Raw genomic sequence first — 17,243 nt, forward strand, 5'->3', positions numbered from 1 at the left:
CAGCGGGACAACTATACTGTGACAGTAAAAAAAGAAAGAAAGCGCCCTCTGGAGGATTATCTGTTTCATCTGCACATTGAGAGCAAACGAGGACACAGACACTGATTTCACCATGTAACACGTGGACAGAGGCTCCACGGGAGGCCTGGACACTCGGCGGTAAGTTCACCTGTTTCTCGGCCTGCCTGAGGAGCAGCCGGAAGCGTTCGTCTTCTTGGACCCAGGCGGGCAGCTCTTTCTGGCCCTGCTGCCTCGCCTTCTCCAGCTGCGTCTTCAGCTCCCGCAGCACCCGCAGTTCCTGCGCCAGCCGAGCCTGCCGCGTCCGGGACACCTGCAGGTCCAGCTCCAGGTCCAGAGAGGTCCGCAGCAGCCCGTCCAGACCTTTAACGGGTACAGGAGGCTGAGAGAGGATGAAGGGGCGGGGTTAAGTGCCGAGGACAAAACACAAATTTGCTGGAAAATCATCGACTATGAACTGACGAGCTCTTAAAAATGTGACAGACAATCTGACAGAAACTGAACGAGTGCAACAGTAACACCATCGACTTTCTGCCCGCTGCAGCACAAACTCACAACGTCACAGTGCTTCTGCTGCCTGGTTCTGTCAGTCAGACAGGCTGAGTTTGAGCCGAGGGCAAAGAAAGAAAAATGCATAAAGAAACAAACCCAAAGCTAACAGAATCCAAACATCAGGGTGAGGCTGATCTAAACGTAACCAGGGCTGGACCACAGCTCGACGCACACAGTCCTGCTACGTCTGCGCAGGTTTAAGTGCAGCCATCAGCGATGAAGCCTGTAAAGTCCTCGATTTCTGGAGGGGGCTTAAAAGTCACCCGAGTGTTTAATAACACCTCGACCTATTTGCAAATACTGTCACCAACACCTGCTGCCGTGGAGCCCCGAGAGGCCGAAGCTGCTGCCTCGACTTTAAATTAATAGAAACTGGCAAATGTCAGCGCTGCATTAAACATTCAGACGGTCATTAAATATTAAGAGTCGCTTCACTGGGAGTCGTTAGGAGGTTTAAAGCCTCACAAAATGCAAATTGTCTTAATGCGGTCAGCAAATGTGAAGGTATTACTTTCAAGAAGTCGAGAAGCAGGAGGATCAGAAAGACGAGAGAAACCGCACCACTGAAGCTGAAACACGGGACCCGAGCGTCCCGCGGTTCAGCGTGAACAGCCACGCTCACAGGTGAAGGGGGAGGGGCTAAAATGGCTCATTATAGACAGTGCTGCACCGAAGCTCAGTATCAGATAAACTAGGATTATTATGAACTGTGAATCATGCAAAGCTACTTTAGCAGAGTTACTTACTCAACAAATACCAACAAAGCTTCAATGACGAGTCTCACAAAGGAACTACTTTCTTTTGTCTACATCCGCCACACAAAGTAGGCGTGACGCTAGCTAATGTATAATGGTTCTGCAGTGATGCAGAGGTGAGGGGGCGGAGTCTTTACCCTCTTCATGCGCATGCTGCGTCTCTCGGAGGCGTTTCTGACAAACGGGGACTTCTTGGAGAGCGTGGAGCTGTCGCTGTCACTGCGGTTAATCTGCGAGGACAAAATCGAGCGTTTAATGAGGTCGCAGCGTCACCATCGGCGCAAATCCTGCGTAGGTCTCACTTACCCTGCAGATGTACTGGCTCTGAGGTCCGGGCGAGAAGGTCTTGGAGCGGATGATGGTGTTGCCCCTCATGAAGGGGTTCTGCTGGCGGACGTCCGGGCGCCGCTCTTTGGGCCGAACCACGGAGCAGTGATGCAGCGACGGCAGGCTGTCCATGCTCGTCTCCTTGTTCACCTGTAGGAGAGAACCGCAGCGGTAACGAGGACGCTCACCGACCGAGGCGCCGTCACAGTGTTAGTTCTAAAACTGCTTCTGCTTAAAAACAAACTCGAAAAAGGTCCACTGGAACGGGAAGTGATTCTTCTTCTTCCCCTGCTTAAATGTCAGCGTTCCCAATTATCAGAGAAGAAGAACTCTAAACACAAAGCGGCTCGTTGACCTTTAAGCTGAAATAAATGACGTTACCTTCTCTGTGATGGCGGCTGCCGCCACCGCCGTCGGAGGAGGAGGGGGTTTGGGCCCCTTCTCCTCATCTTCCTCCTCCTCTGCTTCCCATTGGCTGCTCTCGGGATAAAACTCATCCTCGTCCTTCAGAGGCCCCGCCCCCTCCGTGCCGTGCCCTTCGTCGTCCTCGAACATGTCCGCCTCCAGAGGCTCGCCATGCCTGATGAAGACCAACCACAGACACTCGTTCTTACTCGCTACGCCACCATCGTCTTCCTCAGACTGAACACGAGGCTCGCTCATAGTTTGCATCACTCAGGTTTTCATCCTCAACACTCACCACTCGTCATCCTCAGGCCCTCCGGCTCGGTCGCCGCTGGAAACGTGAGTCTGAAACACAAACAGTTGCATCAGGACTTTTTAATCCTCCGATCACTTCAAACATTTTTTAGATCATTCAACAACGACATCCCCGTCACACTCGTAACACACACAGCATTTATGTCCCGAACAGTTTTCCACACTGATTGTGCAGCAGTAGAATTCCTCTTATATCCCTACTGCAACCAACATGGCGTCTTACTTTCTATCCCTTTAATCTGATTTATGTATTTAGATTGAAGCTCGGTGATGGATATTCTATTCTATTGCATTCTATTCTGTCTCACTCACAGCTCCACCTTTAAAGACTTTTTGACCTTTTTATTGACTCGTGTATCAATTTAATGACAGAAATGTGTAAAATTGTAACTGTTACTTTTCCTCTTCCTTCTTCATGTGCGCACAAACAACTTTATTATTATGATCAATATTTCCTCACAGGGACGTTAAACTTATGTTGTGACTCACTGAAAGCATCTAAATGTGAAAAAAGGACATCTGGGAACTAAAATGAGAAGAATTAGTTTTGAATGAAACTGGAGAGGAAACGAAGCACGGCTCATTTCTGGGCCGCTCGCCGGGCTTCTGCTGACCTCGGGCAGGTAGACACGACTCAGCAGGTTGTACCACTTGGTGCACTTCTCCTCCGAACAGCTGACGTCAGCGAGGCTGATCTGAGCTCCCGCCTGCAGCGAGGAAGAGGAGGAAGGGAGTCAGAGAGAGCGTGAGCATGTATTAAACTGTGTGTGACAAGAACCTCGTTAACAGCTGATTAATTAACAGCTGATGACCTTTAACAAACAAACCGTGAGATCCTCGATGATTAGTGAACATTATCTTCTTTTTTTTTTTACAGTGACGTACGAACTGAAACTAACCAGACACTCTTCGTGGCCCGACTTGCCGGTGTCGCACACGTCCACCCTCAGGGTCTTCTGCCGCAGTGCACTGTGGGATATCTGCATGCCAAACACCTCGTTGAACTCCACGGCGTCTCGAGGTGGCGAGCTGCGTGTTCGGAAGAGGCAGCGAGTGGCCTCCACGCAGGGAAGCACCGCCACGCGTACATACCTGCAGGAGGAAAGGGCAAAGGTCACGCGATGATGTCGCGATGTAAATTACAGACTGTACACTAAAGATGGACGTAGCCTCCATGACATCAACCTCTGGTTTAGTTTTTTTACTTTGGAGAAAAAGTTTGTTTACTTTTTTATTAACTTTATTACTTCATCGCCTAAAGGCGGAGCTAAAGGCGGAGCTAAAGGCGGAGCTGCTTGGCTGTGTTCTGGGATTATACTTACACGTATTTTAGTTTTCTAACGTTCATTATGATCTCAGTAAATAATCATTTTAGTTTTTGATCCGATTCCATAAAACTGCCTCGTAGAAAAGAAAAAACGACCGTATTGAGTTTTTCTGTTGAGCGCCTCAAACACACGGCAGCGTGGCAGAGGCCATTAAACCTGCTGAGATACGTTCGAGGGACAGGAAACACAGACTGAGACTTCGTACATTTTCTGGTCGGTCGGCAGACAGAGGGCGCTGCAGTTGGACAGCTGCATGACGTAGACGGTGAAGCGCCGGTCTCTGGCCTCGTAACGGAAGCCGAGCTGCACCTGAGGGCAGCCGGGCGCCAGGCGGTCCTCGTAGGAGCTCAGCAGGAGGTCAGCGGGGAGGCCGGGTCTGCGGGAAACAGCACGCAGAGTTATTTTAACCTCCAGCTGCAGTTATGGGAAATCCGTCCAATGCCACTCATTTATTAACAAACTGTAACTTTAAATTTCTGAAACAAAGAGCCAGACCAGGAAAAATAAAAGCGTAACAATACGAGGACAAACCTACGACCTCAAATGTAAAACCTTCGTACTTGCGCTCTGACGGCTCGTACACGCCACTGTCGCCGGCGACCGACTCGTCGGACACGGCCGAGGTCACCCCAATCTTCTTTGGCCCCGCCCCCGTCCCTCGCAGCTCGGAAGCTGAGCCTAAAAAAACCAAAAGAAGAGAAATAAATAAATAATTTGATGTGTAATTGTAATCTCCATCAGCTTTGCACGAGTCACAGTTCAAAATCATCCTTCAATAAAGCGCTGAAAAGCAGAAACAGCGACCACGTGTGGCGTCTTTGACTCCCGCTCGTGTTATTTATGTGCAAGTACAAAACTAAAACGTCCAAACTGTAGAGAAAAATGATGAAACCTGAACACGAGTCTATCTGATCCCTGAGCTGAGGTCAATGAAGTGAACCAATCAAACCTGGCCTGGAGCTGCACTGCAAACAACACATTCAAACTAATATAATCAATAATCTGTGGGCTGCATGTGATGTGGACCCGAGAAAGGCTTCAGGCTCGTGTGGCTTCGACCTGATAAGAGCAGGAAACCAGACACCAGGTGCAGCTTTCACCTGAGCCTGACTCTCACTGCCGCTCTCTCATTAACCACACAAAGGTGCAACAAGCTGCAAAAAACGTAAACATGTAAAAAACTGTTTCTTTTTTTTATTTGAATTAAACTTTCTTTTTCTCCTCGTCTGACGTTTTCTTGATTGTTAAACACATTATTCAACAACACCGACCGTCACTGAAGTTAAAAGTGTCTCTCGCAGCGGCGTTATTTCATATTTTAACTATTTAAGTGAAACTCAAATAAAGAAGTAAATGGGGGGAGGGAGATGAGGGTGGTAGGGGTCACGTCCAGCAGAGATTTGGGGAATTTTTGCCCATTAAAGCCCTCGTTGCTGGTCCCAGTCAGTCTGACATCATGGCGGGACGTCTGCGAGCTCAGGTGGAGGCAAGAGCGCCACGAAAGACGTCGGAGCCGACAGCAGATCAGGAGAGAGACAAGCCGGTAACAAAAGCAAAGGTAGGTCAGCGCTCAGGTGCAGAAAGGGGCCTGGGAGGGGAGTGAAACGTGAAAACATCACATTCATCGACTCACTCGGTCCTAAAACAAACACGTCAGGCCCACAGGCCCCGCCTGATCCAAAACACAAGACAAGACCCTCAGAAGTGTCCTTCTAAACCCTGAAAATGTTGCTCTCTCCGGTATTTATGACGTTACGAGGGATCAGAAATAAGAACTGATCAATACACCGGCACCAGGCTATCAGCTGATATCGATATCGTATCAGCATCAATAACAGCCGATAAAAAAAAAAGTAAGAGTAGAAGAAGAAACGGGAGAAACATGCGTGAACCGTGTTACAGGTGTTGATGTTGCATAATTTGTCCTGTAGAGGGCGCCCTGCTGCTGCTGCAGGCTGGCACAGCGTAAACGAGCAAACGAGTAATCCAGCAAAACAGGATTAAACCCAGAAAGGACTCGTTAATAACGACACTAACAAGCGTCAGGCAAAGATGTTTGTGTTTTATGTCCCTGAAATGTCCCACATATCAAATGTTTTAGTCGCCAAATACAAACGTCAGCCTAAAAATCCTGCATCTGTCGGCCGCATCAGAAATACAGGAAAAAACCAAATGATTGTACTAGGGCTGCTCGATTATGGCAAAAATGATAATCACGATTATTTTCACTGAAATTGAGATCACGATTATTTGACGATATTTATTTAACCCTTTAAGACCTACTATAGAACCAAGTCCGCCAGAGCTTATATTATTATTTTTTTTACATGCTGTAGTGCCATTTGTGGGATAATAAATAATAAAAGTCAAAATTATACCTGAAAAATTAAACTGGAGCAATGAAGCGATCACAGCGATCACGTCTCCTGATGCAGAGAACGAGCTTCAGACTGAACAGCTGCAACCCTAAACCCTCCAGACCTTCACCTCCACCCTCCTCATCGCTGCCAGCAGCCGTCAGGTGTCACACACAGTATTAGATTCCTCATCACGCACACTGAGAGGAGGAGGAGGATTCCTGGAGTCGGGCTTTCTAATAAAGCTTTTTCTCTGAAGTCAAGAGCGGCCTCTGTCACAGCGACTCGTTCCTGACTATGTTTTACAAGTCAGACCTGACTGCTGAGCGGCTGAGAGGCTCCACAGGTCTGATGAAGAGTCACGTTTCCACTCAAACACGCAGCTTTCATTCTAGTTTCTGATGGCGGGCGGTTATAAAGACGGCTCGCTGTCACCTTAGCAACACTGAGGATTAAAAGCGTTCGTCCTCAGTGAGATGAAGACGTGCTTCCAGTTTTTGAAGCCTGAGGAGTTCGTGTGATTGCTGATGCAGCAGGACTCAAAGTGAAACCAGAATCAGTGACTGGGATCAACAACGACTAAAAACATCAGACAGATCGTGCTGTGTAATCGTGCTGCTTCCTGTTTACCTTTGACCTCCTCGCCCAGCCTGCCGTGGTGGTTCTGCTTCTCCTCCGGACCTCCCTGCTCCTCCTGACGCTGCTCCTCAGAGTCCAGCCTGAGCTCCAGCTCGGCCAGCCTGCTGTGGAGCTCCAGGTCGAGGCCCAACCCGGAGCCCCCCGACTGGCCCGCGAACGTCTCGCCTGACAGGAAGGTAGCGTCCGTGACCAGGGGCGAGCACGGCGGAGACAGCGAGGAGAGAGACGAGCGCGGGGATAAGGAGTTCATTGAGCGCGGGGTTTCTGACAGTTTGAGGGCCTGGATCCTGGAAGGCTCCGCCCCCACGCCAGCCCCTGTGCCTCCTCCAGTGTCTCCTCCGGTGCCTCCCGACTTGCTCTGGGGTCTCCCGGCGTCTTTTGTGCCGCTGCCGGTCACCACCTCGTGCTCGTGTATGGTGGTGATGGAGCTGGAGGGCCGGTACCCTCCCTGGACGCCCTCCTGCAGGAGGCTGTCCAGCTTGTTCTGGAAGTCCGGGTCGGCCAGCTCCGGCTGCTCCAGGTAGATGTCGGTGAAGCTGAGGGAGGAGGTGGAGCCAAGGCTGGAGGTGGTGGCCAGCGAGCCGCGGCTGGAGGTCAGAGAGCCTCGACTGCTGCCGGACGAACAGGAGAGGGTGCTGGCCGACAGGCTGAGGAGGAAGAGGGAGGAAGTTAACCACAGACACAATGACGCGTGAGTCGGCCGATCGGTGCAATCGTGTCAACGTTGGAGCGCGAGTCTGTTCACCTGCATCTACAAACACAAGTCCGTTTCTCGTATCTGCGGCGCTACGTCTCAAACGTTAACCCGCTGCTCGGCTTCATTATGATTTCAAAAACATATTTAAAGAGTCTTGGTTGACGTTTGTTTGCTTTGCTTCTTTTCTTTGAATAATTGAAACGACTGTGGACAATAAAACCCGTTTTTTGACTTCTTCATGATAAATAAAAGTCGTCCTCGTCGCTCCACCTCGGCCTCTGGACGACGAGCTAATTAAAGCGTGACGGCTCGTTGACACGGATGCGGCGCACTTCCTGTCCTGTTACATCCACCAAACTCGGGAGGAGACGGAGAAGCCGACAGCGCTCAACTTGTGGTGTTGAGCTTCATACGGCACTGATTTTATATGAGCAGAATAACAACACAAACGCTTTCATCCGTGGGAAACGTTCGGCCGCTAAAGGTCGAATATTTCCATCTGTCGACCGCCCGCTGAGAGCGAGCAGAGAGAAATCTGTCCCACCAACGAGAAACAAACCACGACACAAACATTTAACAAAAACACTTCTGCTCCACTGATCCACATCATTTTTCTGCATCCTTATTTCTACTTCATGTCTTTTTATAAATAAGGTCTTAAAATGAGTGACACAGAGCACAGAGTCCGTTTTACGTTCCCTTATTTAACGCACTTTTATGTACTTCCTGTTATTTCTGCCCATTTGGTTTAACATATTCAATGCCTGATTCTGTCTTGAGCCTTTATTTTGAAAAAAAAACTGTGGAAACTGAAACTTCAGTCTCACTTCTGCAGATTCTTCCATCATTCTCTGAGTAATCGTAAACTTTAAAGACGTGTTAATTATCTTTAAAGAGCTCAACGAGAAGCACGAACCTCTTGAGCTGCGTGTGCAGCATGGTGGCGAGGCGAACGTTCTCCTCCAGCTCTCTGACCAGCTTGTTCCTCTTGCAGTGAAGACGAAGCCTGAAACAACAAGAACACAAAGACGCCGTTTAGTTTCTGCAGTACAGAAACAAATCGATGCCGACAGCAGCTCCTGAACGCCACACAATCTGCAGCAGTTAAGGAGATCTACAGCCTCGGTGCAAACAGACGTCTCCCTTTTACACATTTTTATTTAAACCTCTGACTCCTCGCCATCAGGATCAGGACACCATGGAGACACCGCCATCTTCTCTCCGCATGTTAACAACCCCTGCAGCAGGGTGACGTCCTCCCCGAGGCCGCTTACAGCAGGTCGAGGTCTTTTCTCCGTCCTCTCGCCACCGTCTTATCACAATAAAGCTAGGACATCTTTTATTTACAGTGTGTGCTTCTCCACCAAAGGCATTCAGATAGTTTTAACTAGTTTTAACTAGTAAATGTGCATTAAGGACATTTCAGGAGCTGTTAAAGGAGCTGCAGAAACCCTGCTGTCCACATGGAGGCAGACCTGAGCAACACTCAGACTGAACCGCCCAAAATCTTTAACCAGAACCTGCAGGTGTGTGTGTGTGTGTGTGTGTGTGTGTGTGTGTGTGTGTGTGTGTGTGTGTGTGTGTGTGTGTGCGAGTGTGTGTGTGAGTGAGTGTGTGTAAGGGGGGGAGAAGGTGGACTAAAAGAGGTTCTTGTTCTTTGTGTAGCCTCTCAGGTTACAGGAACAGGAGACGCAACACAAAGAGAGTCTGAGCTCAGGTAGAGTCTGACCTGAACAGGAACAACAGGAGTCCTGTTGGAGGATGAGGAGGAGGGGGGGGGGGTGTCTGTGGTATTCAGGAAATGTGAAAGTGGTGCTACGAGGCTAGGAGGGATGCAAGGGACTGATGATGATGAGGAGGAGATACTTTATGCTCTTTGGGGAGGGCTGACGTCTGTAAAGGTCAGCTGCATCACCAGCTGGTAAGGACATAATGACGCTGTTTACACACACCTGTCATCACCTCTGACCTCCTTTACGCTGCAGCTGCTTTTTAGTTTCTGCAGATGCGTTCAGGAACTGAACCAGCAGGTGATTGATGAGGCGCTGCCGTACCATCGGGCTCTTCGTACAGGTCGCCACCGCGGATCGGCTCCCGGCCCCGCACCCTCTGCAAGTGCACGAGGTTCCTCATCGCTGCACCGTGCATGACGAGCAAAGGTAAATCACTCCCCGCTGGAGTTGCATAACACACTGAAGCTTGCGACTTTGTGCTTTTTATACCGCCTCCAGATTACAGGAGGTACACCGAGGGAACCGCACTCACAGCGAGTCCTGCTGCAGCAAACCACAGGAGGAGGAACGGTTATCCGAGCACGGCGAGAAAATACAAATGTCACACAGCAGGACGCTGACAACCTGCAGAGTATAACCTGCAAACCCAGACGCTCCCTGAACGCATCACACACAAACAAAGTTTTGGTAAAGTGCGTTTTCACACTAACGACTGGAACCGAATCCTGGTTCTAAAAGTCAGGAAAAAATGAAAGCCGCGGTGTCAGGGCGACGTTTCTCTGGGTTTTGAACTGTGATTTGTAGCATCAGCGCTCACCCTGCAGCACACGTTCTCATTACAGTCGTACATTAATCACCTTTCGGTCAGCGCCTTGCTCTGGTTGTCTCTGGCGGCCTGCAGGTCTCGCTCCAGCCGCTTCTTCTCGGACTCCAGCTTTTCTGCGTCGTTGGGCTGCAGCCGCTGCCGCGGGCTGATGTACTGCAGCTCCTTCAGAAGCTCCTCCTTCTCGTTGATGAGGATGAGGCGGTCCCGCTCCGGGTCCAGCAGCCCCGGCCACGCCTCGCTGTCCAGTTTGGCGATCTGCACCTCGATGGTGGCGATCCTGGGAGAGGAAACGAAGGAAACAGTTTCAGCTTTTTCAACAGAAATCGTCGTTCCAGCCGTAAACAAACGTAACACTTTAAAATCACCTTTAAGCCCAGAATCAGGCAGATTATCAGGAGCAAACAGACTTTAAATGCACCGCGACGTCTCGCTAGTTTGATTAAATCTCACATTTTTGTGCTGAAGATCAGACTTTTTCATCTCAGAGATTTCCTTCTAGTATCCACCTCCAGCCTCATCATTATCTAAGCTCTACATTTGAATCAGCTGACAGTGTGAGAGACAGACGGTTACCTTCTCTTGGCCTCCTCGTACTTCAGGCTCACACGAACCTTCTCGGCCAGTTTGTTGCTGCTGGTCATGAACTGAATGAAAACAAACGAAACAGCACGATGGAGGTTAAAACTCAACGTTTTACTGACAACACTCATTGAAAACTGTGGACAGTGTGAGATTCCACTTCCACTAATGTTCCACAACAACAGCGTTCGACCATCTTGACACACCAAAGAAGAAGAAAATAATAAAGAAACTAGCTGTGGAGTTATAAGTACACTGGATTATATTTGACAATTAATTATGGCGAACAGTCATAATCAACGAGTTCGTGCCCTGGACGCGCTCCGGCTCGGGGCTTACCTCGGCGGGGATGTCAGTCTGCGAGCTGGCGTCGGAGTAGAGCCGCGGGACGGACAGGTCGGAGTTTGCAAGCGAGGTGCTGCTGCCCCACAGCTCCTGCTGCGAGCCCGAGTCCAGCCGGAAGCCGTCCTTCAGCACCGCCAGTTTCTGCAGGAACACGAGACAAACAGAGAGGGCGCCGAAGGTCACAGCACGAACCGCAGCGAGGAAAGAGGCGCAGAATCACGACAGCATCGCAGAACGCTTAACAGCCACCATCATCATTATTGTTACTATTATAAACCTTTAAAACCTGCGCATATATTAAGTGAATTACAATTTATATTTGTGATTTTTTACATTATTTCAGTATAAAAATCACAGAAATAAGACCATCGGATTCCACCTGCGTGAGGGTGTCAGTCAAATGTTTGTGAGCCCGACATTCCTTTCAAATGCTCTGACCTTTGCCCTCGAGTCGTATTCGATCATCGAGGAACTGAAGCTGAGAATCATTTATGAACTGCAGCCTGTTTGCACAGAGCCACTCAGTGAACGGCGCTCAGGGCAAAGGGCAGGCGTGAAGGAGCGACTCCTGAAAGTGAAAAAGGAGACGCTGCTTCTGTGTTTGCGCTGCAGCCGCCAAAGCCGCCGCGTTCCCTTTCATCTTTACGACCACGATGAAGTCTGCGGTTGGTTTTGAAGTGTGCTGAGGATTGCAGCTTATCCCCGCTTTTATATGGAGCAGAAAAATAACACTACACCTCCATCATTACAGCATTTACAGTCCCACAGTTTTATCTGCAGCTCCATTAACGCGTGAAACGCTTTAAATCAGCTTCTCTGCAGATCTGTCAGCTGAATGTTGGTGCTACCAAATCTCCAGTTTAACCACCTCCCGAAGGCGTTGGACTGGATTCAGATGTGGGGACTGAGGAGGTCACTGATCTCCTGCCCCGTCCTCCTGCAGTCAGCCGTGAAGAGCCGAGAACAAACCAACACGACCGGACGACTGGGCGGGACTGAGGTATCCAACGAGTGCCTCCCCAGACCTTCACTGATCCACCAAACCGGTCACGCTGAACGACGGTACAGGCAGCGGAACGTTCTGCAGACCCTCCCACGTCTGACACATGTGCTCAGGGTGTGGCCTCTGCAGGGTCCAGGTCACCTCACGCTAACAGCAGCGAAAAGACATCAGTGTGAAACTGTCCCTGTGGGGTTTGTGTCATCATTGCCCCTCTGGTGCACTTTGTTAACGTCATTCAGGCCAAAGCAGCTGAACCTGATCAACACCCCCCTCTGATACTAACTGATGACATCAGACTTCATGCAGTACTCCGATAGAACAGGATTCCTTTAATATTTGTGTATATACTCATATTCAGAAATAAATGTGTGGTTGTTGACATGCAGATATACGATGTGAACACACAGGAACAGACAGCCTGACAGACGGAGCTGTCAGCTGCAGATGGTAGAGGGGGAGGAGGAGGGAGACGGACAGAAGGAGGAAGGCAGCAGATTATTTATTATTGAAGACACTTTCCTCCTCCTACCTCCGAAGCAATCTGCAGTCACAGCACACCTGACGGTTTCCATCTTTATGTGCGTCGCAGTGAATTTTTACAATGATGCACTTCAAATGCAGACGGCAGACGCACACGTCTGCACCCTCAGCTCCGTAAATTACCACCGCATACGTTTTCAAGTCGTTGCATCAGAGCCCAAAAAACGACACATCAAACACTCGAAGTTCGTCTCAGTGCACACCTGTAAACAAACCCTCATCCTCTTCATGCAACTTTAATCCCCCTGCAGCCGTGGAGGAAATATGGACGAGTTAATGCTGTAATGAAAGGACGTGGAGGAGCGAATGGGTGCCGGGAGATACCGGCGTAGGTCGCCATGAGGCCATCATTCATGCAAAACAGAGAGCTGCAACCTGAAGCTGTGGGAGAAGAAAAGCAGACCGAGCGGCCTTTAAACGGCTCGACACACATGACGGCCTGCAGGCTTTTTAAAAGTCACTTCAGCGTGAGTCACTGTGTACATAAGATACAGTACATGAAAACAAGATAACAGAGAGCCTGGAGCTGAAGCTACACTTCAGGACTCGAAACCTCTTTAAAAATGCCTTAGATTAAAATTAGGATCAACTTTTTGTGCAAACACTGATACCAGTTTAATATTAACAGCGAGGAAGAATGAAAGCTTTGTTCACGTTAACGATAATTAAACACGTCCGTTTGCTCCTCGAGCATTTCAGCAGCAGCTTTAACCACCGACTTCTCCGCGAGTCAACCGAGCTTTCCATCTCTGTAATCCAGCCCGCCGTCTTCTTTTTACCTTCAGGTTCCTGCCGCCGTTATCACCCCGGTCCCGTGGTCACCAACGGGTGGATCGCGGTCCAGGTCTGGACCCATCTTTACAGGCCCAAGTTATTTTAATCTTTTGTCTTTATGTTGGTGTACGTACAGACGAATGCTTTCTAACTGTGTCCATGTGATCCTGCTCGGCCAATCACATCAATTACAGAGTGAAAACAGAAAAACAGGAAGCAGCTGAGCTAGTTCACTGTAAATGCATCTGATGGAATGAATAAAACCTTAGAGGAGCCTCTCCTCATCATTTAAATGTATGTTCTTTGTTGTATTTGACAGCTCGACTGCACGCAGACACTGAATTCTTTAAGGCTGTTTTCCTCTAACCGGACCTCCTTAAATCGTAGCTGGATCCCCTTCCGTTGGCCGATCTGGGTCTAACCCTCAGACACTTGTATTTTTAATGCTTTACGTGAGCGCTGACGTACCAGCCCGACGTTGCCTCGCGGTTTTAACGGCGTCAGTCTCTCCCACTTTACGATGACGTAAACAGCTGCACCGCAGACGTTCAGACGTTCTCTTACAGAGTGAGAAATGCCAATCACATTACTGCGATACAGAATGACACCTGATCGTTTTTTTATCGATGCCTTTGACTGAACTCACACGGCGTCTGCTCCACGAACACTTTAAGACCATCGCCTCTGTCCTCGTCATCATGTGACACACGTGCACAGCTGTAAGATGAACATACACGATGCTCCCAGCTCGTCTAAACTGAACTCAAACCTTTAACCAAGCCAAGCAAGGTCCTGCGTCCAAAAGTTCAGCTGCACATTAACATCGAGTGCCCTCCTGTCGATGAACGAAAGGAGGAAGAAAGACGATCCAAACGCCGGCGTGAAGCACATAGAGTCAAGGTAGCTCTGTGGTTTTATTTTGAAAGGTCACGCTCTGCTGAAACATCCTCACAGCTGTCTGATGTTTTTAACCGTTTATTGGTCCAAACTGCTTCTTCACGCAGGTCGAGGTAGATTTATCATCTCTCCAGACGTCCCAGAGTAACTGTTAAGTCTTAAATAAGCCATAAATTACACGTGAAGCCTGCTGAGAGTGTAAATGTGAGAAGTCCAGGCTTCCAACCCAGGTTTACCTGCATGAGCTCCTGCTTCTCCTTCTCCCCGGAGCTGATGGCGTCGCGGATGGAGCGCACCTCGCTGAGGATGGCCTGGGCCTCCTGCAGCCTGTAACCGGACGGGCTGTTGGACACCTTCTGGTCGATCCTGGAGGAGGAAGAGAAAGAGGAGGAGGTCAGTTAGGATTCAGATTGAAAACCAAGTGAGCAGATGTTTGTTCACTTAGCGGCGCTTTGATACAGGGCCAGAGGAAGCTGCTCAGCGCGAGCACGTCACTCAGCAGTCTTCTCACCTTCGTGGTTTCCAGTAAAAACACGTCATTCAACATCTATCGGCTCTGACTTTTTACTCTTTGTGGCGGAGCGATACACATCGAGTGTAAATGTCAGGGACGAGGTTTGGATTCCACTCATGACTGTAAATCGAGCTCCGATGAACCGAGCTTTGATTTTTCCCCCAGTTTCGGGTACGTCGCGCCCCACAGGTGACCTCAAGTGAGTCAGAACTGAGGAAGCCGACAGGGCCGCGTTCTGACATTAAATCGGAATAATTGTGTGAAAATACGGTCAGGATGTTCTCCCACAGCCGTCCTTTCTCACAGGCATCACAAGCTCAAACGCAACCTTACTGCCCTGCAAAAAATACCATTTACTACGCCATAAATGTGCAACAGTCTTGTATAATTTAGATGGATTCATGAATCCCACGCCTTGTTTCAGATTAAAAGACTCTTCCAGCTCTACTGGTGAACTCATAACTGTCACTGGTATGAATGAGTCACCAGTTTATCAGCCAACGTGTAATCAGGCTGTTGACTACATCAAACCCTCTGCAGGAAATGGTGTGCGGTTTAGGCGCAGGAGCGTCGACCCGGACAGACACGCACGCGCCTCCGGTGGCCGGTCTCTGAATCGCTCAGGGAGGCGGATGAGGTCCAAGCTTCGCCTCGCTGGGTTTTTATTTGTTTCTGTTTGTTTTTGCTGTGAAACAGCTGATGGGACAGATGTTTTCAGGACGCGAGTGAGTGTTTAATCCCTCCTCTAATCGGCCCACAGACCTTTCAAATATGATGGATGATTTATTCTATATTTTAATGAGAAATTAAAAATAACAACACGCTCAGTCGTGGTTGATATTTTAAAAACCGAGCAGTCAGTGGAACGTGTCAGTAATTCCAACTCTAACTACGACGAGGGTCGACTGTTGGTTCAGGTGAGACGCAGGATCCCTGTCACGGCTGCGAGTGCAGCTTGGCTGCGCTCGGAGGCGGCGGCAGCAGCCGTGTAAAGCCCGTCATCGGTAAGTCATGCATGCATCTGAACAACCGGCCCGTCCACATTCTTCAGAGAGGGAAGAGGGGAGGGAGGATCGGGCCGAGAGGGAGCGAGCGAGCGAGGGACAAAACAAGGTAGAGCAGGAATGAGGAAGCGAGCAGGGAGGGAGGCACTTGTCTGTAACAGGCCGAGGGGACGAGTAATCCTCTGAAATCCCTCTCAGACATGGACTCATGTTCACTGAAAGCAGCGCTTCAGATCTAAACGTGCACACACACACACACACACACACACACAGATATATATATAATTTATACAGGAGAGGAGTGTTTGCTGAAGGGGGAGGTGCCCTCTGGGTTTTTATGGTCGAGGGAGGTCACCTGGACCTGGTCATCAGCAGGTCCTGCTCCCGTTTGGGTAAACACACCTGACACATGTGACCTCAGACTCACTGAAACCCGCAACTTTAAGGCTGATTCACGGTCACGTTTGACTCCGAGTCCTGTCAGACGAGGGCGGGCAGCTCATGAAAATCACTGTGCTTGGTAAGTAGTGTAGTATATTAATCAGCTGTAATCTTTAGGCTCCACCTTTAATACCAAATACTTCAATTTACTGAACAGCCATTTATCAATAAACTGAACACATGTATTCAGATTAATCACTTCATATATTTGGACTATTCTCCTTTCAGCTCAGTGTGAAGCTGAAACATCGATAAAGGTTCAAATTAATCTCTGTCTAATTTACAATCACAGGCACATCTGTGAGGTTTCCCTCCATGTTAACAGATTATATTATAATCCTCTACGAGAGCAGGGATGTTGGGCACCTGTCACATCAGCCCTGCCACTTTGTCTCAGCCGGTCTCTGTATTATGACAGACTGGATCAAAGAGCGGTTGCAGACCTGCTGCCGTCTACAACATCCTGGACTTCATTGCATACAGTGTCTGTTTTCCTGAGTGTGCCTGAAGTGTTCAGAAGAAATCAAATCTTTTTCCTTCGTGCTAAAAAATGTGATTTCACGTCAAAACGATCCCAGTCCAGTGTTTTTCTCCTTTAAACATCCAGATTTGTGTGTAATGTTGATGTTTGATGGGACAGCCTGGTTGTTGAATTTGTGGGGAATGCTTTACTGCATCTTTGGTTACAATACTTGCTTGGATTTGATGCATTTATACGTTAGAGCTTGTGCAGGAGCTACAGGTGGATCTGCTGCGAGGCCTCGTTTCCATTTTTCAGAGCGCGGTCCAATGAACGAAGCTAAACTCAAGTCCCGGGAAGCCTGCGTTTACTTTTAGGTTTACATTTTTCTCTCTTTTTTTGCTCGTAAACTTTCACTCTCGTGTGTGGCAGTGAAAACTTATCAGGAGCCGAGCATGTGGCTGCATTCCAGTCTGAGCCGGGGGGGGATTGGCTGTCCGGATGCCGTCTGCGTAGCGAGTGGAGCGGGAGGGGAAAGTCGCGGAGGAATGCCGTCCGACCGCTCGCTCTTTAATCCTCCTGACACTCTCACTGTGCCGTGAGGGGCAAGACAAACAGACCCAACATTCCTGTTCGCACACAGAGGGAAAAAAGCCTCGGCCACTTTAAGTTCATATTCGGAGGGGTGGAAGCAGGTCAGAGGCGAGCGCTCACATCTGCATTGTTCCTGATAG

General features: G+C 49.2%; 1 protein-coding gene and 1 long non-coding RNA gene across 3 annotated transcripts in view; one reads left to right on the forward strand and one right to left on the reverse strand.

Annotated features, from left to right (window-relative positions):
* Positions 1-17,243, reverse strand: part of wwc1 (WW and C2 domain containing 1) — a 44,739-nt gene that overhangs the window by 5,303 nt on the left and 22,193 nt on the right. Inside the window, exons 6-20 of the mRNA XM_026180984.2 lie at positions 14,327-14,456; positions 10,871-11,017; positions 10,526-10,596; positions 9,984-10,229; positions 8,310-8,399; positions 6,688-7,343; positions 4,261-4,378; positions 3,906-4,076; positions 3,272-3,464; positions 2,987-3,079; positions 2,353-2,402; positions 2,034-2,232; positions 1,632-1,802; positions 1,463-1,555; positions 170-400 (exon numbers count right to left, since the gene is read on the reverse strand). Coding sequence (XP_026036769.1) covers positions 170-400; positions 1,463-1,555; positions 1,632-1,802; positions 2,034-2,232; positions 2,353-2,402; positions 2,987-3,079; positions 3,272-3,464; positions 3,906-4,076; positions 4,261-4,378; positions 6,688-7,343; positions 8,310-8,399; positions 9,984-10,229; positions 10,526-10,596; positions 10,871-11,017; positions 14,327-14,456 — 2,659 coding nt within the window. The remainder of the gene's footprint in view (positions 1-169; positions 401-1,462; positions 1,556-1,631; positions 1,803-2,033; positions 2,233-2,352; positions 2,403-2,986; positions 3,080-3,271; positions 3,465-3,905; positions 4,077-4,260; positions 4,379-6,687; positions 7,344-8,309; positions 8,400-9,983; positions 10,230-10,525; positions 10,597-10,870; positions 11,018-14,326; positions 14,457-17,243) is intronic.
* On the forward strand, positions 2,227-4,925 carry LOC145431488 (uncharacterized). Of its 2 annotated transcripts, none has more exons than XR_013911809.1 (2): positions 2,227-3,135; positions 3,250-4,925. It is a non-coding gene; the product is annotated as an uncharacterized LOC145431488 (long non-coding RNA). The 2 variants fall into 2 exon arrangements; XR_013911808.1 differs by having other exon boundaries at positions 2,227-3,117.

The sequence above is a fragment of the Astatotilapia calliptera genome, chromosome 10 (genome assembly GCF_964374335.1).
Source record: "Astatotilapia calliptera chromosome 10, fAstCal68.1, whole genome shotgun sequence".
Taxonomy (NCBI): Eukaryota; Metazoa; Chordata; class Actinopteri; order Cichliformes; family Cichlidae; genus Astatotilapia; species Astatotilapia calliptera.